This window comes from Zingiber officinale, chromosome 2A (assembly GCF_018446385.1).
Source record: "Zingiber officinale cultivar Zhangliang chromosome 2A, Zo_v1.1, whole genome shotgun sequence".
Classification (NCBI taxonomy): Eukaryota; Viridiplantae; Streptophyta; class Magnoliopsida; order Zingiberales; family Zingiberaceae; genus Zingiber; species Zingiber officinale.
Window position 1 is genome coordinate 143,147,494 of NC_055988.1, and position 24,554 is coordinate 143,172,047.

The window sequence follows — 24,554 nt, forward strand, 5'->3', positions numbered from 1 at the left end:
CTATTTTTTTTTTTTTTGTAACATAAACTTTCTCCCTTCTCTTCCGTTCCGTTTCCCTTCCCTCTCCGAAGCAAATTGTAACCCTTAACTCCATCAGCAAGAAAAATCGGGAGAGGCAGCGAGCGGCCGGAGAGGCAGTGACAGGCGGGCGCTCGCGAGGCAGCGAAGGGTTGTACGCTAAACAGTCGCTGACTCGCGAGAATGGTGAGTTCGGGGAACGAAGCGAGTCGGCGGAATCAGAGAAAATGAGCGCCGGCAATAGCTCTGTGAGCTTCCGCATGTGGAACATGAACCGACAAGCCTAAGCGGAGCAGATCGCCACAGGATGGCCTGCGTGGCTGAGCAATGTGGCCGGAGAAGCCATTCATGGATGGGTGCCCCTCAAAGCTGACTCTTTTTTGAAATTAGAGAAGGTAATATCGTGTACTTTCGATTTTCAATTCAATTGTGCTGTTCCTTTTTTTTTTCTTGAAAAGGTCAATCAAATTTATCTAAAATTCAGAAGAAAAAAATTGACGAGTAAATTATTGTAAATTCTCCTCTCTTTTTTTCCCTTTTCATTTCTAATTCTTTTGTAGAACCAAAATTTGTATTCAGGAAATATTATCATTTGTGATTGTATTCTTCGTATGAGATGCTAACACATTGGTTTTATCAAATGATAGCAAGAAAGGATTCGTGTAATGGATAATGTGGTCTCTACAATCATATAATTTTCTTATATCTACCTACATTATCTTCAGCTATGTCCTTTTCTGGTTCTCTTTCTTCATCTTTGTCGTTATATTATTTTCTTTGCTGCTGAAAGATGGCATCAATTGCTCTTTAATGCAAACACATCCTTTTCTTATTCCTTATTCAGCTATCATCTTATATTGCTAATTTTCCAATGTTTCTAAGATTGGACAAGGTACATATAACAGCGTTTTTAGAGCTGGTGAGGTTGATACAGGAATAATTGTTGCCCTAAAGGAGGTGCGCTTCAACAATTTTGAGCCTGAGAGTGTTAGGTTTATGTCAAGGGAGATATAGATCCTTCCCAAGCTTGATCATCCAAATATCATCAAGCTGGAAGGCTTAATTACTTCCTGATTATCATGCAGTATGTACCTTGTTTTTGAATATATGGAGCATTATCTTGCAGGGTTATCATCTTGTCTAGACCTCAAACTCACTAATCCACAGGTCATGCACATTCTTTGAAACTATTTCAAATATAAAATAAACAAAAAATATATCACAGAAGAAACTTGACCAAGGACATATTTTGTAGATCAAATGTTATATGCACCAGTTACTCTCTGAGCTCGAACATTGTCATTCACACAGTATCATACATCGTGATATCGAATGTGCAAACCTCTTAGTTAACAATGAAGGGATTCTAAAGATCTCTGATTTCGGTTTAGCTAACACTTGGAATCCTGGTACAAACCAATCACTAACTACTTGAGTTATGACACTATATATCGTGCACCTGAGCTACTCCTAAGATCAACAAACTAAGAGCCATTTGTAGATTTGTGGAGCGTTGGATGTGTACTTGCAGAACTTTTTCTTGGCAAGCCTCTTTTACAAGGAAGAACTAAGGTAATTATCCTAGTATTATTTGTTAATATCTGCATGCTTATTCTCACTATAATGTTGTTATTGACCGTCAGACAAGAATCCAGCCTTATTTTAATATCAATTATTACACAATGATAATTCTAAGAGACAATACTTTAATTCATTGTGTCAATTCAGGGACTTGTAAATATCAGAATTTTCACATCCTTACTGGATTCAAAAAAAATAATAGATACAGACAATAACTTGCTATCCTGTTTCTGAAGCATGATTGATAACTATCTGAATATTTCATCATGCTTAGGTCCATATGCCACTATCATAACATTGAAGGGAGGTCATAAATGGTGTTAATCTTTTTTTCGGTTTTGTTAAAAGCTCACTTTTTTTTTTTTTGCTACAAATTCTTATAATACATGTATTATATTCAGGATGAGCAACTACATAAAATATTTAAGCTTTGTGGTTCTCCACCTGATGAATTTTGGAGGAATTCTGACCTACCTCATGCAACAGTTTTCAAGCCTCAACGACTTTATGTAAATTGCATCAAAGAAACGTTTGAGTGTTTACCAGATGGTGCATTAAGGTTGTTGGAAATGTTTTTATCTATTGTGCTCAATAACCGTGGCTCAGCTTCCTCTGCCCTTAGTTCTGAGGTAACACTACTGTAGGATTTAGTCTCTAGTGATTTGAATTATAATAGTATTTGTTATTATTCTACATATGAGATTTAAGATAGATACTCCACATTGCTACTATTTGCCATCCGGAAGCAACTGAAATAGATATATATATATATATATATATATATATATATATATATATATAGTGCATCTCCTATATGACAGTGTCACATCCACTTCATACCATTTTCCTATACTTAAATCTGGAAGAGGATGCCCATCTTGTTTATAAATTCTGATAAAATATGTGAATGTACTTTTAGTTAACGAAAGTTTTGTGGGTTATGGGAGAAAAAGAAATTATATCGTACCATTTGAAGTTACATGAACCTAGAGGCATCTATGGGTGGTTCCATAGGGTAGAAAGATTTGTTAGAAAATTATCTAAACTCATCATGCAAAAAGATTTGATTGCAGACTCAATAATTATCTCCTTACCATGTGTTTCATACTGTCGCTATATTGAAGATTCTTTATAAATTTTTCTTTTAAAGAAATTATGTTCTTGTGGGTCTGATTTAGATGAGTTGAAAGAAGAAAAAAAAATACTGTATTGTTATTCTTTGGATTGAACTGTTGCCCTATATATAAGACAAACATAATACCGTAAAACTAAATAACGAAGGTGGTAATAAACCTATACTACACATAATTATAACTCTACTATCCCTTAATAAGATGCATTCTGAAATGAGACATACAACCAAATTCCCAATCAATTCTATCAAGCATTGATCTTCCAACTTGCATCATATTTTTTCACATGTCTTCTGGTGTTACATGCACTATGAATGTTCTCTATACAATGTCACTATTCAGGCTAATTGTTTTCTCAAACTTGTTCGGTATTTCAGGACTCGGTCGTATGCATGTGAACCATCCAGCTTACCAAAATATCAGCCCAACAAAGAAATTGACTTAAAGGATGATGCTGTTGTAGGTGAAGGTGTCTCAGAGAGCCTGGCTCCATGTCAAGGACTACAAATACTAATCATATTTGTTAATTTCAAAATCGAATTTTATATTAGGACATGTGAGTTTGAGATATTCACTGACCTAGAGGGATCTTTTCATGTTACTCGTTGTGCTTCTGAAATAAGTAGGCATGCATTGTGTCACTCTTTCTGCTACTCATTTGTACTCCTTACATGACTGGTTTTGCTTAGGTTATAAAAGTTTTGTTTGGTACAGAGATGTCTATTTCTCCTTTTCACTTCAACGATGAAGGATACTGAAATGTATTTTCCTTTCACTGGTTGGAATGAAAATCCTTATCTCAGTAAGGAACCACATTGAGATGTGGCCTCCTAATTTAGCAACAGCAGATTTTGATTTAAAACTCTCTTGATAAAAAAAGATTAAGGTCTCTCTTGTCTCACCAGATAGCATTCACATGCATGATTCCCGCAACAACATATGCAGTTAAATACATTTAAATTATCTGAATTCATCTAATTCTATCGTGTAATTTTGTTAATGAGCACATGTATAGGAATTATTTCATTATGGCCTATCCTTAAAAAGTTCTCTGTGCGCTATGCAATGTAGCTCAACATATCAATAATTACCAATCAAAGTTATTTCATCATTCCATTGTGTTCCCATAGTTTTCCGCGAAGAGGCACTTACCTGCCACATACGCAAGGATCGTCCTCTCTAATGCTTTTGCATTATCCACATAAGGTCTCAAAGGAGCACTCGATGTTGAGGTAGATATTGTCCCAGTAACCTCTAGGTCTCAAAGGGGTACCTGATTATTACTCATTTTTACATGAGTTCCTCAACTCGAGTGTTTCTCCAGTAACCAAAATGCAGTGGGAGTCCCCAAGAAAACTAAGGTTAGTACAATGGAATGAATAATAACTTTTCTTGGATATTTCATTTATCATTTCAAAAGTTTACAAATGTATCAAAGTAATACAATTGCAACCTAATCTAGAGTAGCAAATAGAGAGCTATGATCTGAGAGTGCTCGCGAGTATGCTCCTGACATCGGCGTGACTCGCATAATGATGCACCAAGTGATAGTCGTCATGAACTCTCTGTAGCATCTGTTCAATGAAAATAAATTTTAGAAATATTGAAGCATTTAAAATGTAAATTAATCCCTATTAATTAGTACGAGAGTAGGTTAGAAAATAATTTATTTCTTACCGATAAGACGGATGCTAAAGCATCATCATCGTCCACGCCCGTATGAAGTGGCGAATCTCCCACCACCATGTATTTATGGCAAGTGTAAGGAAAATAGGCGTATCTGTACAAATTAAATTGTCAACAATTTCAATAATGAATAAAAAATATTATTCAAATAATTAAAGAAATATTACTTTATTTATTTATTTATTTATACGTACCTCTGAATGAGAATGAGATTCCATTGATTATGCGGCCAAACTCTCACAGTATCATCCAAAATCAGCACGCTGGACTCAAAAGCAGTCACTTGATCTAAATTTTTAATCAATAGACCGTGATCATCTATGCTGGCATCCTCTCTGGAGATGATCCTGCCGAAGAATAAGGTGCCAGTGGGATCAAGTAACTCGGCCATCGCAGCCGCATATCGCTGAGTCCCCATAGTGATGACGTGCAGATCAAACAATTCTCTCGCCTATAATTAAAAACAAAAGAAATGATTAATCCATAATATGTGTAACATGTAATAGATGAATGCTAGCCACATTACAAAATAAGCAGGTCTCTATTCAAATTATAGAAAAGACAGATGCAATTATAACTATAATATTAATAAAAATTAATTGGTTCAGTAATGTTAGTGAGTAAAACATCATCTATATATAGGGCATGAATAATGATCACAGGAGAGTAAATTGAATAAGTTGTTACTGGTTTGACAAAAAAAAAATGGTATCAAATATTATTAGTTGTATTAACCAAGCTCATTTAAATTTCTGTCCGAATGGAATCGTGTGGCCTGATCGAACTCCCCACCCTCCCATGCATAATAGTAATTATATTAATATTCATCCCCTTAATGTGGATGAATTAATGTTGATTTTATTGTCATCTTACTTTCTTTTAATCTTCATTTTTTTAAAAATAAAAAACATCCTTATCTGTTGTTATTATAGTTATTTTCAGAAGTTAAGTATCTTTATCACCCAATAACAATATCCTTATATTAATATTTTTATAAAACAAACGGTAGAAGTTACCTTATAGAGGAATTCTCTGATTCCGGGTCTGAGTTTCGTCCAACATCGAAGACTATCGACGCAGAAAAGATCACAATCATCCTTCTCTTGCTGCATCGTCAGTTTTCTCCTCAGAAGTCGTTTATCGGCCGAAGCCACTCGATCAAACTGAACCATCAAATGAATTTGTTAGCATTTAATATATTTATTTTAAAAAAATCAACAAATTAACAAATGAATACAGTGCAATTAGTGTAGATAGATTACCTCGATCGAGTTTAAGAGAGTGAGATCTAAATCCAAAACCAAGGACAGTTTAGGCGTAGAGATCGGCAATTCTACTCTCTGCCTTTTGGCAGCGTCGTCGTCTCCGGCAGACTCATCGTCGATGCGCTTGCGTCTGTTTCCTCTGGTCTCATGCGACCCAACGAGGACTCCATGGTCGAGCCCATGAACAGAGGGTGGTTTTGCATCCGACGCAAGCATCATCATAATTAATCAGGTAATGAAGGAGGAGGAGAAATTGGAAGTGGAGGGAAAGTGGAAGAGGAGAACAAACAAGGGTTTGAAAATGAATCGGCGCAAAACAACGGCGCCTGATTTAATTAATATAAGAACTAACAAGGGTTTGATTGCTACCTGTAGGCGGTAGCAGAGTGATCTTCAAGGCCGGCTGGATGGCCCGGCCCAGCCCAGCCCAGCCCAGCCCAGCCCAGAACGGGGCAGTTGAATGGCTTTATATTTATTTGTTGTCTCTTTGACATACATATTATAATCTATGCTCTTAATTGATCTGCCTAGATTATTTGAGAGGGCTTAGTGTATCGCATAGGGGTCAATGATCAAGGCAACTTGCCTTACACTTGTCACCAAAGTCTCCAATATTAAAGGTAAAAGATTTCTTACGACTTAACTCTCAAAAAATGAAAATACTTGATATGTCTCTACAAGAAAAATGATTTAACTGTTTGTCACATATCTCTTGTGAGTTTTATCCACTTGAGCATATAAGGAGGGAGGAAATTGCTTCTCCTCTATTCTTTCATGACTCAATGGCTACTTGTGGATGTCTTTCGAAAATCAATGTCTCAGCCACTCAACCTTATCATATACAACTTCTTTGGAAACATAATTGAATTGGACTTACAAACAACATGAATTGTCAAATTTAACAAATGCTTTTATACATAGTTGGTTATAATGGCTTTAAATCTTCTTGTAACTAAACCACCGCTCTCGGACAAATCAAGTATTCTACGTCAAGGTGGGTAGTACTTAGATTTCGATCTTTTTGTAATCCTTTGCCCAATAATTTACTTGCACCCACATTAATACAATGGTCAACATTCTTATATAAAAGGAGTATGGCAAGGGGCATTGAAAATTTCTATAGATGTTTTATCTTGTAATATATCACTAAATATAATTTATTTTTAGGGACTTATAAATAGGGGCATGCATAAAGGGGAGGCTAATTAGTATAATGATAAAATTATTATCGTGTGACTTAAAGATTATGAGTTCGAATTTCAAAAATAATTTTTTGAAAAGTAAAATAAAACTGTGTACAATAGATTCTTTTTCAGGACTCTGCATTAACAAGACTTCGTGCGCTGAACTATGGAAATATCTTATATGTCAAATTGAGAAGTTCTAGGGATTATGGAGGGCACATAGACCTTTCCAAAACATTTTCCTAAAGGGATAATAACATGTCATGATATGTTTAGGAGTCTTAAATTTACACTGTCAAAGGGAAACATTAGGTTGGTATGAGATATACTTTCTACTATAAATTTATTTATTGCACATCATGAATTTATGATTAATTTATTTTATCTTTGCTTCAATTATTTGGTGTTTTAAAAGTGCTTAATATATTTCAAAATGTTTCAAATGAATAGAATTTAAATTCTTTAGCTACTCAGTTTGTATAGTTTCATCTCACGTATTATTATACTTCGTCATATGGACCCACAGCCAACACATTGATAAAATTATTATTATGAAGATTAAATTTATCGCATCCATAAGATATCAATTTGTGTCTTCACACTTGTTGAAAATGTGTCCCATCAAAGAAGAGATTCTACGTGCACGCTCAAGGTGAGCATATTTTTCAAAATTTTCCTTGAAAAGATTTATCAGTAAAATATCTCTGACACAGTACCTTAATAGGGCGAGTATATTTTTGGAATGACAATAGAAGTCTCCGTCGTACGATCTTCTGGTTGTTCATATTCGGTGCCGACGACACTAACTCCCAAAAGGATGTCGATCGATAACAGAGTATATTGCTAGGCCGAGCGGACTAACCTCTAGACCAGGAATCTGTTGTTCCTGTGTACCGTCCGCTCGGCCGAAATTCCACTATGCTTGTGTTACATCCGTTCGGCCGGAACATTCCTATGCCTGCGTCGTGTCCGATCGGGCCTCTAAGCTCCACTGTGCCAACGTCGGCTACGCTTCTGCATATCTTTTCCTCTGGCGTCCAACTCTTGAAAACCATGCTATCAACACTATGAGCAAATTTCTTCAATATGAAGATATGGATATTGATAATGTTATCAGACTTTTACAATTAATTATTTTTATTTCTAGAAAAATTTAGAGAAGTTTACATAAAACCATGGTTAAAAGAAATACCATGTGAGATGAGCATTGTGTTGGTACAGTAAACATCCGACGATCGAACCTCAGTTTTGATAATGGCAAAGGGATTCAAAATTAAGATTCCTTGTTATCTAACGTGGTTAAATAAGATTTCAGGAAAGTCCTAACTGCGGTTAGGCAGGGAAAAATCCTAAGAGGGGGGGCCTGGGGGTGGTAACCCTAGTTGAAGGAAAATCCTAAGGGGGGGTAACCTTAGGTCCTAGGGGGTGGTAACCCTAGGTGAAGGAAAATCCTAAGGGGGGGTAACCTTAGGTCCTAGGGGGCAGTAACCCTAGGTGGAGGAAAACCCTAAGGGGCGGCAACCTTAGGTCCTAGGGAGCGGTAACCCTAGGTGGAGGAAAACCCTAAGGGGCGGCAACCTTAGGTCCTAGGGGGCGGTAACCCTAGGTGGAGAAAAACCCTAGGGGGCGGTAACCCTAGGTCCTAGGGGGTGGTAACCCTAGGCGGAAAGTCCAGTCAGTCTGGAGGACCGGACTGGCATCAGGTAAATCTCTTGAGTGGAGTAGGTAAGGACGCGTTCCCCGCAGAGGCAACAGTAGGCGTCGGGTCGACCTAGGGTTTCCGGTTGGAAATCCGAAGTCAGACCCGGACAGTCCGGAGACTGTCATTACTTCATATTCATACTATTATTTTGTATTAACTTTGTGGTGCAGGTATTTTTGGATTAACATACTTGCAGGTACCAAAAACACAAAGAAGAACTCGGATGAACAGTGTCCGAAGCGTCTCCATGGGGCTTGGAGGCGCCTCGGGTGCAAAACCTGAGCTGGCGCGAGAAGCAGGCTTAAGGCGCCTTGGATGGATTGAAGGCGCCTTGGACAGCTTGGAGGCGCCTTGAAGGGTTTGAAGGCACCTTCAGGTCGCGGCAGTCAAAGGGTTATCGCAGCGACCAGATCGGGATAGAATTCAAGCTTCAAGGCGCCTTGGAGCTTGTTTAAGGCGCCTCGAACACTGTTTAAAAGCAGTGGACGACCAGCAGCTCAATAACACACCTTCTCAAGCAATCTTCTGCAACATGCTGCGAGTTCGACCATCCCTAAGTGCTGCAAGAACACCCCGATGACCTGAAGCTTCAGATTTAGTCTTTTGTTGTCAGTATATTCTTATTACTGCTTTAAATTGTACTTAGTTTGTAATAGTCTTTACGAACTATAGTTGTTGCCCACCGAAAGCGGTAAGTGACCGCGGGCCTTCGAGTAGGAGCCGAGATAGACTCCGAACGAAGTAAATAGCTTGTCTTTCTGTGTGTTTGTTTACTTTCCGCTGCGTTACTTCTCTGATAGTTTTTACGATTCCGATAATCGAACGAGATAGCCGCGAGCGCTATTCACCCCGCTCTAGCGCGTCTCGATCCAACAATTGGTATCAGAGCGGGGTCGCTTTGAACTGGTGCAACCACCATTCAAGCATTTTTCGTAACTTTGTCGTTTGGATAGGGTAAAAATAAAACCTTACGCCTTTCGTTTTTTCCCTCCAAAATTATTTTCGAAAAACTCATTCTCATCTTTTCACCATAAGTCAGCATTAGCGAAATATCGCAATTTCAAAAATTTGAAATAATATTTTCTTAAAAAAAAAATATTTTATTTTTTTTTAAAAAAAATCGTGAACTTCTATTTCTATCCTTCCATACCGCACTGCTAATCTAGGATAAAGTCCTGGTACATTGTTTTGCAATTTTTTTTTGTGCAAGGTTCTTTTAAAATGATATTCCAAGAAGGATTCTGCATGCACCGTCCGACCGTCGCTCTTTTCTGGCGAGGACTTTGGATACTGGAAGAACCGGATGGAATACCACCTCAAGACGCAAGTCGAGATGTGGATCATCATCCAGACCGAACTCGAACTTCCACGTGACGACACCGGAGAACTTATCTCATGCATCAACTGGGATTCTATCACAATGAAAAAAGTTGAAGCCGATGCCAAAGCAACCTGCATGCTACAATGTGGCCTAACCAATGAAGAATTGAACCGCATCGGCCCCTTCGCAAGTGCAAAAGAGTTGTGGCAAAAGTTGATGAAACTACACGAGGACACTTCCGACGCTCAAGTAAGTAAGCATAATTTAATAAATGATTTATTTGAATTAGATGAGCAGAATAATACTACTTCGGCCGAGGAAGGTATTACGATGGTTGCAGGTACAAGTAAGACAGAGGAAAAAATATGGTCCGAGTCTTCAGATGAATCCGGGTCCGACAAAGAAGAACCGACGAGCTTCCTCGCTCTACCAGTACTAGCAATCGTGGCGAAAACTGAGTCCGAGTATGAGTCAGAAACCGAGAGCGAATCCGGGACTGAGTCTGATCGAAGCCACGAATCCGCATTCGTTTCCGAAGGACCAAAACCCACTATAAGTTCACTACTCGCAGAATTTCAATTAGATAACTTGCATGAATTATTACCTTACTTAGTAAAAAAGTTGGCTAAATCCAACGTCCGGGTTAAGTCGCTCCAAAAGGAGGTAGAAAATTCAACTTAGTCAGTCCAAACCCCTTAAGGAAGCGACTGACTCGAGCTCTTTAACTTAGTCAGTTCAAACTGGAAGTTCAACTCAAGTCCAACAACTTGAGGAAGAAAATTCCAATTTGAAATCTCAAATTAAAGAACTCAAGGACACGTTGGAACGGTTCACCTTGGGCTCCAAGAATCTAGATCTGATTCTTGGAAAACAGCGAGCCGTTTACAACAAAACTGGACTTGGATTTAAAACTAAAATAAAATACAAATCATATTTATCGCTAGTTAATAGAAATAATAGAAAAATTCTCCAAGCATGGGTGCCAAAATTCAACTTGGTTAATCAAGTTGGAACTGGTCACTATTGGGTCCCCAAAGATCAAGTCTATTACCTTGATAGACCATATCGAGGCTATGATCCAGGGGGAGCTAATAGAAAAACAATATTAAGAACATAATTCAAATTAATATTCAAATTAAATTTGAAATTAAATTCAAAATTCAAAATTCAATTAAAAATTTAAAATTAAATTCAAAATTAAAAATTCAATCAAAAATTCGAAATTAAATTAAAAATTCAATTAAAAATTCAAAATTCAATTAAAAATTTGAAATTAAATTAAATTCAAAATTAATTCAAAATTAAAAGTAAATTTCAACTTAAGTTAAATAAAAATAGATGGAGGATCCAGACTCGCTGGCACCCCTAATTGAACTACCCGACAGGGTAACTGAACCTAATCTGCTCGAAATGGGTAAAACAAGAGTATATTACTCGGCAGGGTAATTAAGGTTAGATCAAAACGGGCTAGGTTTAACTTAACCCACAGTACTGGTGAAGTTTTTGGATGATAGTACGTTAGGGAAGCTTGGGCATCGCATGTCTAGGAAGCTATGGCTTCGACCTGGTGCTGGAACTGACCGAAGCTACCCTTAAATGGATCCTAACTAGTTAGACCAAGGTTTAGTATTAAGCTCAATGGGTAGGACTATTTGGGAAACCTCGAAGGCATGGTTACTATAATGAGTACCTTGTGATTCACCATAGCCCAGAAGTTTATCCAAAGAATGCTTATTTATTGAACCCAAAGTTAAACCTGAATCTAACACAAAGTTAAACTAGACTCTTAAATTCAACCATAATTCATCTCACAACAATTATAGGGTTCCCTGATTGACAACTTTAGATCGGGTGAGATGACTAGAAAATTAAATTATTAAAATTGACTTAACTTAAATCAAGTTACTTAACAATTAAATTATTTTAACATGAATTATTTTCAAATCTAACTTATTTTAAAACTCAGTTTCTAAATCATTCTAAATTGTCTAAAATTATTTTTCAAAGATTAATTAACTTTAAAATTATTTTTTTTAATTAATTAACTTTAAAATTATCTTTCAAAAATTATTTTTCAAATTTAATTAACTTTAATTTTTTTTTGATTAATTAACTTTAAAATTATCTTTCAAAAATTATTTTTCAAATTTAATTAACTTTAAAATTATTTTTCAAAACTATTCAACTTTAAAATCTTTAACTAAATCATTTTAAAATCTTTTCAAAACTTAATTTATTTGAAAAATATTTTAAAAATCTTTTCAAAATTTTTAAAACTTAATTTCGAAATTCTTTTAAATTTATTTGAAAAATCTTTTCAAAATCATTTCAAAATCTTTAAAACTTAATTTCTAAATTCTTTTAAAATTTATTTGAAAAATCATTTCAAAATCATTTAAAAATCTTAAAAACTTAATTTCAAAATTCTTTTAAATTTATTTGAAAAATATTTTAAAAATCTTTAAAACTTAATTTCAAAATTCTTTTAAAATTTATTTGAAAAACCTTTTTAAAATCATTTCAAAATCTTTAAAACTTAATTTCAAAATTCTTTTAAAATTTATTTGAAAAATATTTTAAAAATTTTTAAAACTTAATTTCAAAATTCTTTTAAATTTATTTGAAAATTCTTTTTAAAATCATTTCAAAATCTTTAAAACTTAATTTTAAAATTCTTTTAAAATTTATTTGAAAAATCTTTTCAAAATCTTTAAAACTTAATTTCAAAATTCTTTTAAAATTTATTTGAAAAACCTTTTTAAAATCATTTCAAAATCTTTAAAACTTAATTTTAAAATTGTTTTAAAATTTATTTGAAAAATCTTTTTAAAATCATTTCAAAATCTTTAAATCTTAATTTCAAAATTCTTTTAAAATTTATTTGAAAAATCTTTTTAAAATCATTTCAAAATCTTTAAATAAAATTTATTTGAAAAATCTTTTTAAAATCATTTCAAAATCTTTAAAACTTAATTTCAAAATTCTTTTAAAATTTATTTGAAAAATCTTTTCAAAATCATTTCAAAATCTTTAAAACTTAATTTCAAAATTCTTTTAAAATTTATTTGAAAAACCTTTTTAAAATCATTTCAAAATCTTTAAAACTTAATTTCAAAATTCTTTTAAAATTTATTTTAAAAATCTTTTTAAAATCATTTCAAAATATTTAAAACTTAATTTCAAAATTCTTTTAAAATTTATTTGAAAAATATTTTAAAAATCTTTAAAACTTAATTTCAAAATTCTTTTAAAATTTATTTGAAAAACCTTTTTAAAATCATTTCCAAATCTTTAAAACTTAATTTCAAAATTCTTTTAAAATTTATTTGAAAAATCTTTTTAAAATCATTTCAAAATTCTTTTAAAATTTATTTGAAAAATCTTTTTAAAATTATTTCAAAATTTTTAAAACTTAATTTCAAAATTCTTTTAAATTTATTTGAAAAATATTTTCAAAATCTTAAAACTTCGTTTCAAAATTATTTGAAAAATATTTTCAAAATCATTTTAAAAATCTTTTAAAACTTCATTTCAAAATTATTTGAAAAATCTTTCGAAAAATCATTTAAAAAATCATTTGAAAAATCTCTTGATAAATTAATTTCAAAATTCTTTTCAGAAGTTATTAAATTCTTTGAAATTCTAAACTCAATTAATTTTTAAATCTTCAAAATAATGGGCACTTATTTGGAATTCTAACTGATATTTTCAATGTTGTAAATTAAAGTAAACTCCATCTTACACTCACTCATATGCTAAACATGCTTGTTAATCTAGAATGAATGAGATGGAAAATTAGGAAAATAATTTTTTTTAACATCTCATGCTTGAACTCCTGAACTCAAAAATTTATAAAGGCATTAATTAAGGGGGAGTGATTTTGAGTCGGTTTTAAAATTAGTTTTTCTTTAAAAATTTTGACTTGACCTCAAAATTAAAAACTATTTTTGGCAAATCTTCGAAAATTCAAGCTAATTTTAACTTAGCTTTAAAATTAAAATTATTTATGACCTGACTTTTAAATTATAACTCCTCTATAAGCTAAATGTTTTCAAAGCTAAGTACTTAATTAAGTTTTCTCTAACTAAACTTAGTTAAATTATTTTCTAAACTTAGCTACTTGGCAAGATATTTTCTCAACGCAATCATTATTAAGCTGAAAATATAGCTAAGTATTTTCAAATTTAGCTAAAAGTATCTCTCAAACTAAAGGAAGAATTTTGCTTTCAAAATCATGATTTCACCTAGCTAAAAGTCTTACAAGAAAAACTAAGTGTTTATCAAAAGTATGCTTAATCCTCTTTTATTCTCTTTGAAAGATAAGATTGAAAATTATCTTTGAAAGTTAAGCTAAGGCCTAGATTTTCGTCACTCTCTTGGGTATTTTGATATATGGCAAAGGGGGAGAGTAGGAAGAAATTCAAAGAAAATAATAAATTAAAATTCAAAGAAAATTAAAACGAAAATTTTGTTGTGAATGTGCCTATGCTTTATTTATGCATGTGCTTATTTATGCGTATATTTATTGCATTTTTACTTAACTTTGAATTTCGGTTGCCATAATAAAAAATGGGAAGATTGTTGGTGCAGTAAGCATCCGACGATCGAACCTCAGTTTTGATAATGGCAAAGAGATTCAAAGTTAAGATTTCTTGTTATCTAACGTGGTTAAATAAGGTTTCAGGAAAGTCCTAACTGCGGTTAGGCAGGGGAAAATCCTAAGGGGGGGTAACCTTACGTCCTAGGGGGTGGTAACCCTAGGTGAAGGAAAATCATAAGGGGTAACCTTAGGTCATAGGGGGTGGTAACCCTAGGTGAAGGAAAATCCTAAGGGGGGTAACCTTAGGTCCTAAGGTGCGGTAACCCTAGGTGGAGGAAAACCCTAAGGGGCAGCAACCTTAGGTCCTAGGGGGCGGTAACCCTAGGTGGAGGAAAACCCTAAGGGGCGACAATCTTAGATCCTAGGGGGCGGTAACCCTAGGTCCTAGGGGGGTAACTGTTGGGGTTGCAAGGTTGCAAACATAGTCCCATATTGAAAACACATGGAAAAGATCATGGGTTTATAAGAGAAAGATATCTCCATTGGCATGAGGCCTTTTGGGTAGAGCCCAAGAGCAAAACCATGAGGGCTTAGGCCCAAAGTGGACAATATCATGTCATTGTGGAGATATCTAAATTCTTTTCGATCCTACAATTGGTATCAGAGCCCGGACTGCCAGAAGGTTTAACCGCCGACTGTGCACAAGAGCTATGATCTGATTGAACCATGTGAGTACAATATTGACCTCGAACAAAGAAAGTGGGGGCTCCTATGTTCGGATCAAGAGGACCAGACACCAGGCAGGAAGTCCTAGTAGGTCGAGTGGACCGAGGGGCAGGAAGTCCTAGTTGCGGCTAGGGAAGGAAGTCCTAGTAGGTCGGGTGGACCGAGGGGCAGGAAGTCCTAGTAGGTCGGGTAGACCGAGGGGCAGGAAGACCTGGTGGGTCAAGGATCGGACGTGGGAAGCCCATGGTCCTTTGTTTGAGGGGGGGATTGTTGGGGTTGCAAGGTTGCAAACATAGTCCCATATTGAAAACACATGGAAAAGATCATGGGTTTATAAGAGAAAGATATCTCCATTGGCATGAGGCCTTTTGGGTAGAGCCCAAGAGCAAAACCATGAGGGCTTAGGCCCAAAGTGGACAATATCATGTCATTGTGGAGATATCTAAATTCTTTTCGATCCTACAGTAACCCTAGGCGGAAAGTCCAATCGGTCTGGAGGACCGGACTGACATCAGGTAAATCTCTTGAGTGGAGTAGGTGAGGACGCATTCCCCGCAGAGGGAACAGTAGGCGTCTGGTCGACATAGGGTTTCCGGTTGGAAATCCGAAGTCAGACCCGGACAGTCCGGAGACTGTCATTACTTCATATTCATTATGATTTTGTATTAACTTTGTGGTGCAGGTATTTTTGGATTAACATACTTGCAGGTACCAAAAACACAAAGAAGAACTCGGATGAACAGTGTCCGAGGCGCCTCCATGGGGCTTGGAGGCGCCTCGGGTGCAAAACCTGAGCTGGCGCGAGAAGCAGGCTTAAGGCGCCTTCAGGTCGCGGCAGTCAAAGGGTTATCGCAGCGACCAGATCGGGATAGAATTCAAGCTTCAAGGCGCCTTGGAGCTTGTTTAAGGCACCTTGAACACTGTTTAAAAGCAGTGGACGACCAGCAGCTCAATAACACACCTTCTCAAGCAATCTTCTGCAACGTGCTGCGAGTTCGACCATCCCTAAGTGCTGCAAGAACACCCCGACGACCTGAAGCTTCAGATTTAGTCTTTTGTTGTCGGTATATTCTTATTACTGCTTTAAATTGTACTTAGTTTGTAATAGTCTTTACGAACTATAGTTGTTGCCCACCGAAAGCGGTCAGCGACCGCGGGCCTTCGAGTAGGAGCCGAGATAGACTCCGAACGAAGTAAATAGCTTGTCTTTCTGTGTGTTTGTTTACTTTTCGCTGCGTTACTTCTCCAATAGTTTTTACGATTCCGATAATCGAACGAGATAGCCGCGAGCGCTATTCACCCCCCCCCCCCTCTAGCGCGTCTCGATCCAACACATTGAAGTAGTATTACAAGAGAAATATGTAGTTCGAAGAAATAAGTAATTTGATGAAAGTAACAATTTGATCACGCTCATGCTTCTACAAAAACTCGATTTAAACGGTTTCAAAAATACAAAGAAATATCTAATATTTGGTTCAATCGAGAGAAGTTACAATATAATGTGTAGATGATGAAGTCTTGTTAAGGTTTTGCAAGAAACTTGAAAATTCTCAAGAAAAGCAAAATTGACAATTGATGTAGTGAATTACATGAAGAAAATGGATGGTTGTTTTCCAAATTCCCAAGTTGCTTATAAAATCTTGTTGAGTATCCCAATTATAGTAGCAAGTGCATAACGAAGTTTCTCAAAGTTAAAGCTTATTAAAACTTTTCTTCGATCAACTATGACACTTGAAAGATTGAAATGATTAGCTATATTATCAATTGAAAAAGGCATTCTTGAACAACTTAATTATATAGACTTGATTATTCTTTTTAGTTCTAAAATTATAAGACAAATTATTATTTAGTGATGATTTTAGACATGTTTATCTCATTATTTAATTATAATAGAAATATTTTGACTATTGCATATTGTTTACTTTTTTTTATATTGTCTTTAATGTATTGATTTAATTTTAAAAAATTGTTAACTAAAAGAATATATATAAATGTACATTATGATTTAGGAGTCTAGTTCTTAAGTTAGACTTGAGCCAAAAAATAATCAAGATAGGTTCTGTGATGACATCGTACTCTCCTCACTAATGGAAGCAAATAAATCTCAAGTTATCCAACTCTATGGGATGACTCCCCATATATAATAATAGACCCGATTTTATTATCATCCCATCATTAATAATGTGAATTAACAGGTTCTACACAAAGAAACTCATATCTAATAATACAAACTCGCAATTAACATTAATTATATCCCTTAATAAATGTGTCTCTAATAACAAATCCATTTGTTACAAAATAACATACTACCCTAGTCGATGGATAAACTTTATGTGTCTGAATCTATGACTAATAGTCGATTATTTGTAAACACTAATCAATTGATGTTAGTAGTCAAATATACCAATCGATCTAGAAACTTTTATACACAATCTCGGACACATTAGTCGATTGCTATTGTAAAATAATTGATTGACTAAGTCAGTCAAGTGCCTCAATTGACTAAAAAAAAATTATGCATAATTTTATATACAATAGTCAACTATTACTATATGACAATCGAATAATAATAATAGTCAAGTGTCACAATTAAATCAAAATATTTATGTTTATTATTTTAGGCACAACAAAATATTTATGTTTATTATTTTAGGCACAACAATCAATTACTTCATTACAACGGTCAATTGATAACGATGAATTTTAATTTTTCAATAAAATATGGCGATTATCCTACAAAATGATAAAAGTTATAGAAAATCGTCATTTTTATGTTCTTTGTGTTCTTTGCCAAAAAAAAAAATACAAGAAACTCAAAAAAAGTACTTGATACTAGGTTTTCTTCTTCTACCGTCAATGATAAAAAGATTATTTTACACCAATAGATCTAAACCAGCATAAAACTAAAAATTATAGAAAATCCTAATTTTATGCTATAGAGTCATGAAAATAACTTGTAACTTGGATTGTTCTCTAATTATGAATTCTAATTCTTACAAATATCCAATTAATTAGAGGATGATACTTTTATTATAATAGAATAAGAGATTAATTTCTAATAAACGCATGCCGACAAAAATACCTCCACGCTCTAGTCATTTGATAGTCTACTATAATCTAATTCCCTTCATATAACCTAAAAATGAACGATAAGGAACACCAGTAAGTATAATCAACTTTTGCTACAATCTAATTATAAATTCTAAAACAAGTTTTACCAAAGCATATGAATTCGGAGCAGGACTTAGTTACATTAAAAATTGCACAGGACTTGAATGCAATGGATTTCACCATTGTTTCAAAACCCAAACAATTTTAATAAATGTCATCAGGTTTAGATTAATTAATTAATTAAATGAATAAATTCTATTTGGGTGGAACCAAGCAGGTTATTCCAGGATTAATGAACGTAAGCCCGGTACCAACTATCAAAAATACAAAAACTAATTCTATTTTTTTTTTTTTTGTAACATAAACTTTCTCTCTTCTCTTCCGTTCCGTTTCCCTTCCCTCTCCGAAGCAAATTGTAACCCTTAACTCCATCAGCAAGAAAAATCGGGAGAGGCAGCGAGCGGCCGGAGAGGCAGTGACAGGCGGCCGCTCGCGAGGCAGCGAAGGGTTGCACGCTAAACAGTCGCTGACTCGCGAGAATAGTGAGTTTGGGGAACGAAGCGAGTCGGCGGAATAAGAGAAAATGAGCTCCGGCAATAGCTCTGTGAGCTTCCGCATGTGGAACATGAACCGACAAGCCTAAGCGGAGCAGATCGCCACAGGATGGCCTGCGTGGCTGAGCAATGTGGCCGGAGAAGCCATTCATGGATGGGTGTCCCTCAAAGCTGACTCTTTTTTGAAATTAGAGAAGGTAATATCGTGTACTTTCGATTTTCAATTCAATTGTGTTGTTCCTTTTTTTTCTCGAAAAGGTCAATCAAATTTATCTAAAATTCAGCAGAAAAAAATTGACGAGTAAATTATTGTAAATTTTGAGCCTGAGAGTGTTAGGTTTATGTCAAGGGAGATAGAGATCCTTCACAAGCTTATCATCCAAATATCATCAAGCTGGAAGGCTTAATTACTTCCTGATTATCATGCAGTATGTACCTTGTTTTTGAATATATGGAGCATTATCTTGCAGGGTTATCATCTTGTCTAGACCTCAAACTCACTAATCTACAGGTCATGCACATTGTTTGAAACTATTTCAAATATAAAATAAACAAAAAATATATCACAGAAGAAACTTGACCAAGGACATATTTTGTAGATCAAATGTTATATGCACCAGTTACTCTCTGAGCTCGAACATTGTCATTCACACAGTATCATTCATCGTGATATCGAATGTGCAAACCTCTTAGTTAACAATGAAGGGATTCTAGAGATCTCTGATTTCGGTTTAGCTAACACTTGGAATCCTGGTACAAACCAATCACTAACTACTTGAGTTATGACACTATGTATCGTGCACCTGAGCTACTCCTAGGATCAACAAACTAAGAGCCATTTGTAGATTTGTGGAGCGTTGGATGCGTACTTGCAGAACTTTTTCTTGGCAAGCCTCTTTTACGAGGAAGAACTAAGGTAATTATCCTAGTATTATTTGTTAATATCTGCATGCTTATTCTCACTATAATGTTGTTATTGACCGTCAGACAAGAATCCAGCCTTATTTTAATATCAATTATTACACAATGATAATTCTAAGAGACAATACTTTCATTGTGTCAATTCAGGGACATGTAAATATCAGAATTTTCACATCCTTACTGGATTAAAAAAAAATAATAGATACAGACAATAACTTGCTATCCTGTTTCTGAAGCATGATTGATAACTATCTGAATATTTCATCATGCTTAGGTCCATATGCCACTATCATAACATTGAAGGGAGGTCATAAATGGTGTTAATCTTTTTTTTTCGGTTTTGTTAACAGCTCACTTTTTTTTTTTGGCTACAAATTCTTATAATACATGTATTATATTCAGGTTGAGCAACTAGATAAAATATTTAAGCTTTGTGGTTCTCCACCTGATGAATTTTGGAGGAATTCTGACCTACCTCATGCAACAGTTTTCAAGCCTCAAGGACTTTATGTAAATTGCATCAAAGAAACGTTTGAGTGTTTACCAGATGGTGCATTAAGGTTGTTGGAAACGTTTTTATCTATTGTGCCCAATAATCTTGGCTCAGCTTCCTCTGCCCTTAGTTCTGACGTAACACTACTGTAGGATTTAGTCTAGTGATTTGCATTATAATAGTATTTGTTATTATTCTACATATGAGATTTAAGATAGATACTCCACATTGCTATTATTTGCCATCCGGAAGCAACTGAAATAGATATATATATATATATATATATATATATATATATATATATATATATATATATATATATATATATATATAGTGCATCTCCTATATGACAGTGTCACATCCACTTCATACCATTTTCCTATACTTAAATCTGGAAGAGGATGCCCATCTTGTTTATAAATTCTGATAAAATATGTGAATGTACTTTTAGTTAATGAAAGTTTTGTGGGTTATGGGAGAATAAGAAATTATATTGTACCATTTGAAGTTACATGAACCTAGAGGCATCTATGGGTGGTTCCATAGGGTAGAAAGATTTGTTAGAAAATTATCTAAACTCATCATGCAAAAAGATTTAATTGCAGACTCAATAATTATCTCCTTACCATGTGTTTCATACTATTGCTATATCGAAGATTCTTTATTAATTTTTCTTTTAAAGAAATTATGTTCTTGTGGTTCTGATTTAGATGAGTTGAAAGAAGAAAAAAAAATACTGTATTGTTATTCTTTGGATTGAACTGTTGCCCTATATATAAGACAAACATAATACCGTAAAACTAAATAACAAAGGTGGTAATAAACCTATACTACACATAATTATAACTCTACTATCCCTTAATAAGATGCATTCTAAAATGAGACATACAACCAAATTCCTAATCAATTCTATCAAGCATTGATCTTCCAACTTGCATCATATTTTTTCACTTCTCTTCTGGTGTTACATTCACTATGAATGTTCTCTATACAATGTCAGTATTCAGGCTAATTGTTTTCTCAAACTTGTTCAGTATTTCAGGGCTCGGTCGTATGCATGTGAACCATCCAGCTTACCAAAATATCAGCCCAACAAAGAAATTGATTCAAAGGATGATGCTGCTGTAGGTGAAGGTGTCTCAGAGAGCCTAGCTCCATGTCAAGGACTACAAATACTAATCATATTTGTTAATTTCAAAATCGAATTTTATGTTAGGACATGTGAGTTTGAGATACTCACTAACCTAGAGGGATCTTTTCATGTTACTCGTGCTTCTGAAATAAGTAGGGATGCATTGTGTCACTCTTTCTGCTACTCATTTGTACTCCTTACATGACTGGTTTTGCTTAAGTTATAAAAGTTCTGTTTGGTACAGAGACGTCTATTTCTCCTTTTCACTTCAACGATGAAGGCTACTAAAATGTATTTTCCTTTCACTGGTTGGAATGAAAATCCTTATCTCAGTAAGGAACCACATTGAGATGTGGCCTCCTAATTTAGCAACAGCAGATTTTGATTTAAAACTCTCTTGATAAAAAAAGATTAAGGTCTCTCTTGTCTCACCAGATAGCATTCACATGCATGATTCCCGCAACAAAATATGCAGTTAAATACATTTAAATTATCCGAATTCATCTAATTCTATCAGGTAATTTTGTTAATGAGCACATGTATAGGAATTATTTCATTATGGCCTATCCTTAAGAAGTTCTCTGTGCGCTATGCAATGTACCTCAACATATCAATAATTACCAATCAAAGTTATTTCATCATTCCATTGTGTTCCCATAGTTTTCAGCGAAGAGGCACTTACCTGCCACATACGCAAGGATCATCCTCCCTAATGCTTTTGCATTATCCACATAAGGTCTCAAAGGAGCACTCGATGTTGAGGTAGATATTGTCCCAGTAACCTCTAGGTCTCAAAGGGGTACCTGATTATTACTCATTTTTTACATGAGTTCCTCAACTCGAGTGTTTCTCCAGTAACCAAAATGCAGTGGGAGTCCCCAAGAAAACTATGGTTAGTACAATGGAATGAATAATAACTTTTCTTGGATATTTCAATTATCATTTCAAAAGTTTACAAATGTATCAAAGTAATACAATTGCACCCTAATCTAGAGTAGCAAATAGAGAGCTATGATCTGAGAGTGCTCGCGAGTATGCTCCTGACATCGACGTGACTCGCATAGTGATGCACCAAGTGATAGTCGTCATGAACTCTCTGTAGCACCTGTTCAATTAAAATAAATTTTAGAAATATTGAAGCATTTAAAATGTAAATGAACCCCTCTTAATTAGTACGAGAGTAGGTTAGAAAATAATTTATTTCTTACCGATAAGACGGATGCTAAAGCATCATCATCGTCCACGCCCGTATAAAGTGGCGAATCTCCCGCCACCATGTATTTATGGCAAGTGTAAGGAAAATAGGCGTATCTGCACAAATTAAATTGTCAACAATTTCAATAATGAATAAAAAATGTTATTCAAATAATTAAAGAAATATTACTTTATTTATTTATTTATATGTACCTCTGAATGAGAATGAGATTCCATTGGTTATGCGGCCAAACTCTCACTGTATCATCCAAAATCAGCACGCTGGACTCAAAAGCAGTCACTTGATCTAAATTTTTAATCAATAGACCGTGATCATCTATGCTAGCATCCTCTCTGGAGATGATCCTGCCGAAGAATAAGGTGCCAGTGGGATCAAGTAACTCGACCATCGCAGCCGCATATCGCTGAGTCCCCATAGTGACGACGTGTAGATCAAACAATTCTCTCGCCTACAATTAAAAACAAAAGAAATGATTAATCCATAATATGTGTAACATGTAATAGATGAATGCTAGCCACGTTAAAAAAATAAGCAGGTCTCTATTCAAATTATAGAAAAGACAGATGCAATTATAACTATAATATTATTAAAAATTAATTGGTTCAGTAATGTTAGTGAGTAAAACATCATCTATATATAGGGTATGAATAATGATCACAGGAGAGTAAAATGAATAAGTTGTTACTGGTTTGACAAAAAAAAATGGTATCAAATATTATTAGTTGTATTAACCAAGCTCATTTAAATTTCTATCCGAATGGAATCGTGTGGCCTGATCGAACTCCCCACCCTCCCATGCATAATAGTAATTATATTAATATTCATCCCCTTAATGTGGATGAATTAATGTTGATTTTATTACCATCCTACTTTCCTTTAATTTTCATTTTTTTTAAAAAAAAAACCCTCCTGTTATTATGGTTATTTTCATAAGTTAAGTATCTTTATCAGCCAATAACAATATCCTTATATTAATATTTTTATAAAACAAACGGTAGAAGTTACCTTATGGAGGAATTCTCTGATTCCAGGTCTGAGTTTCGTCCAACATCGAAGACTATCGACGCAGAAAAGATCACAATCATCCTTCTCTTGCTGCATCGTCAGTTTTCTCCTCAGAAGTCGTTTATCGGCGGAAGCCACTCGATCAAACTGAACCATCAAATGAATTTGTTAGCATTTAATATAATTATTTTGACAAAATCAACAAATTAACAAATAAATACAGTGCAATTAGTGTGGATAGATTACCTCGATCGAGTTTAAGAGAGTGAGATCTAAATCCAAAACCAAGGCCAATTTAGGCGTAGAGATCGGCAATTCTACTCTCTGCTTTTTGGCAGCGTCGTCGTCTCCGGTGGACTCGTCGTCGATGCGCTTGCGTCTGATTCCTCTGGTCTCATGCGACCCACCCAGGACTCCATGGTCGAGGCCATGAACAGAGGGTGGTTTTGCATCCGACGCAAGCATCATCATAATTAATCAGGTAATGAAGGAGGAGGAGAAATTGGAAGTGGAGGGAAAGTGGAAGAGGAGAACAAACAAGGGTTTGAAAATGAATCGGCGCAAAACAACGGCGCCTGATTTAATTAATATAAGAACTAACAAGGGTTTGATTGCTACCTGTAGGCAGTAGCAGAGTGATCTTGAAGGCCGGCTGGATGGACCAACTCAGCTCAGCCCAGCCCAGCCCAGCCCAGCAGAGAACACGGCAGTTGAATGTCTTTATATTTATTTGCTGTCTCTTTGACATCCATATTATAATCTCTGCTCTTAATTGATCTGCGTAGATTATTTGAGAGGGCTTAGTGTATCCCATAGGGGTCAATGATGAAGGCAACTTACCTTACACTTGTCACCAGAGTCTCCAATAATCGAACTATTGGGCCATCTAAAGGTAAAAGATTTCTTACGACTTAACTCTCAAAAAATGAAAATACTTGATATGTCTGTACAAGAAAAATGATTTAA

General features: G+C 34.9%; 4 protein-coding genes across 10 annotated transcripts; 2 read left to right on the forward strand and 2 right to left on the reverse strand.

Moving 5' to 3' along the window:
- Window positions 1-3,442, forward strand: LOC122042487 (protein IMPAIRED IN BABA-INDUCED STERILITY 1-like). 5 transcript variants are annotated; one of them, XM_042602636.1, is made up of 7 exons: window positions 4-413; window positions 901-975; window positions 1,145-1,185; window positions 1,274-1,427; window positions 1,520-1,590; window positions 2,001-2,228; window positions 3,110-3,440. In XM_042602636.1, the coding sequence occupies exons 4-7, from the start codon at window positions 1,286-1,288 to the stop codon at window positions 3,128-3,130; spliced, it is 462 nt and encodes a 153-aa protein (XP_042458570.1). In that variant the 5' UTR covers window positions 4-413; window positions 901-975; window positions 1,145-1,185; window positions 1,274-1,285; the 3' UTR covers window positions 3,131-3,440. The 5 variants fall into 5 exon arrangements, 3 of the variants coding, with proteins under 3 accessions (XP_042458570.1, XP_042458568.1, XP_042458569.1); XM_042602635.1 differs by lacking the exon at window positions 901-975 and having other exon boundaries at window positions 5-413; XM_042602634.1 differs by lacking the exon at window positions 901-975 and having other exon boundaries at window positions 1,145-1,427.
- A 768-nt stretch (window positions 3,443-4,210) lies between these two features.
- Window positions 4,211-6,038, reverse strand: LOC122044060 (RNA polymerase II C-terminal domain phosphatase-like 3). The gene is made up of 5 exons (XM_042604604.1): window positions 5,681-6,038; window positions 5,435-5,581; window positions 4,613-4,869; window positions 4,410-4,512; window positions 4,211-4,306 (listed from the first exon to the last, which is right to left on the reverse strand). Exons 1-5 carry the CDS (start codon window positions 5,903-5,905, stop codon window positions 4,211-4,213), a joined length of 828 nt encoding a protein of 275 aa, XP_042460538.1. The 5' UTR covers window positions 5,906-6,038.
- A 12,590-nt stretch (window positions 6,039-18,628) lies between these two features.
- Window positions 18,629-21,610, forward strand: LOC122042489 (protein IMPAIRED IN BABA-INDUCED STERILITY 1-like). Of its 3 annotated transcripts, XM_042602638.1 has the most exons (4): window positions 18,629-19,574; window positions 19,667-19,737; window positions 20,145-20,302; window positions 21,270-21,610. In XM_042602638.1, exons 1-4 carry the CDS (start codon window positions 19,433-19,435, stop codon window positions 21,361-21,363), a joined length of 465 nt encoding a protein of 154 aa, XP_042458572.1. In that variant the 5' UTR covers window positions 18,629-19,432; the 3' UTR covers window positions 21,364-21,610. The 3 variants fall into 3 exon arrangements, 2 of the variants coding, with proteins under 2 accessions (XP_042458572.1, XP_042458571.1); XM_042602637.1 differs by lacking the exon at window positions 20,145-20,302; XR_006129267.1 differs by lacking the exons at window positions 19,667-19,737; window positions 20,145-20,302 and having other exon boundaries at window positions 18,629-19,018.
- Window positions 21,611-22,376: 766 nt separating this feature from the next.
- LOC122044061 (RNA polymerase II C-terminal domain phosphatase-like 3) lies at window positions 22,377-24,056 on the reverse strand. The gene is made up of 5 exons (XM_042604605.1): window positions 23,835-24,056; window positions 23,589-23,735; window positions 22,775-23,031; window positions 22,576-22,678; window positions 22,377-22,472 (listed from the first exon to the last, which is right to left on the reverse strand). Exons 1-5 carry the CDS (start codon window positions 24,054-24,056, stop codon window positions 22,377-22,379), a joined length of 825 nt encoding a protein of 274 aa, XP_042460539.1.
- Window positions 24,057-24,554: the final 498 nt, after the last annotated feature.

Coding starts and splice junctions, on each gene's coding strand:
- LOC122042489 (XM_042602637.1), top strand. CDS start 19,433: ATGCACCAGTTACTCTCTGAGCTCGAACATTGTCATTCACACAGTATC. Junction 19,575..19,666: donor AGCTAACACTTGGAATCCTG/GTACAAACCAAT, acceptor AGCCATTTGTAG/ATTTGTGGAGCGTTGGATGC. Junction 19,738..21,269: donor TTTTACGAGGAAGAACTAAG/GTAATTATCCTA, acceptor AAACTTGTTCAG/TATTTCAGGGCTCGGTCGTA.
- LOC122044061 (XM_042604605.1), bottom strand. CDS start 24,056: ATGATGCTTGCGTCGGATGCAAAACCACCCTCTGTTCATGGCCTCGAC. Junction 23,736..23,834: donor CTCTCTTAAACTCGATCGAG/GTAATCTATCCA, acceptor TTGATGGTTCAG/TTTGATCGAGTGGCTTCCGC. Junction 23,032..23,588: donor TCAGAGAATTCCTCCATAAG/GTAACTTCTACC, acceptor TTTTAATTGTAG/GCGAGAGAATTGTTTGATCT.
- LOC122044060 (XM_042604604.1), bottom strand. CDS start 5,905: ATGATGATGCTTGCGTCGGATGCAAAACCACCCTCTGTTCATGGGCTC. Junction 4,870..5,434: donor TCAGAGAATTCCTCTATAAG/GTAACTTCTACC, acceptor TTTTAATTATAG/GCGAGAGAATTGTTTGATCT. Junction 4,307..4,409: donor CTTTAGCATCCGTCTTATCG/GTAAGAAATAAA, acceptor TTCATTGAACAG/ATGCTACAGAGAGTTCATGA.
- LOC122042487 (XM_042602636.1), top strand. CDS start 1,286: ATGCACCAGTTACTCTCTGAGCTCGAACATTGTCATTCACACAGTATC. Junction 1,428..1,519: donor AGCTAACACTTGGAATCCTG/GTACAAACCAAT, acceptor AGCCATTTGTAG/ATTTGTGGAGCGTTGGATGT. Junction 1,591..2,000: donor TTTTACAAGGAAGAACTAAG/GTAATTATCCTA, acceptor TATTATATTCAG/GATGAGCAACTACATAAAAT.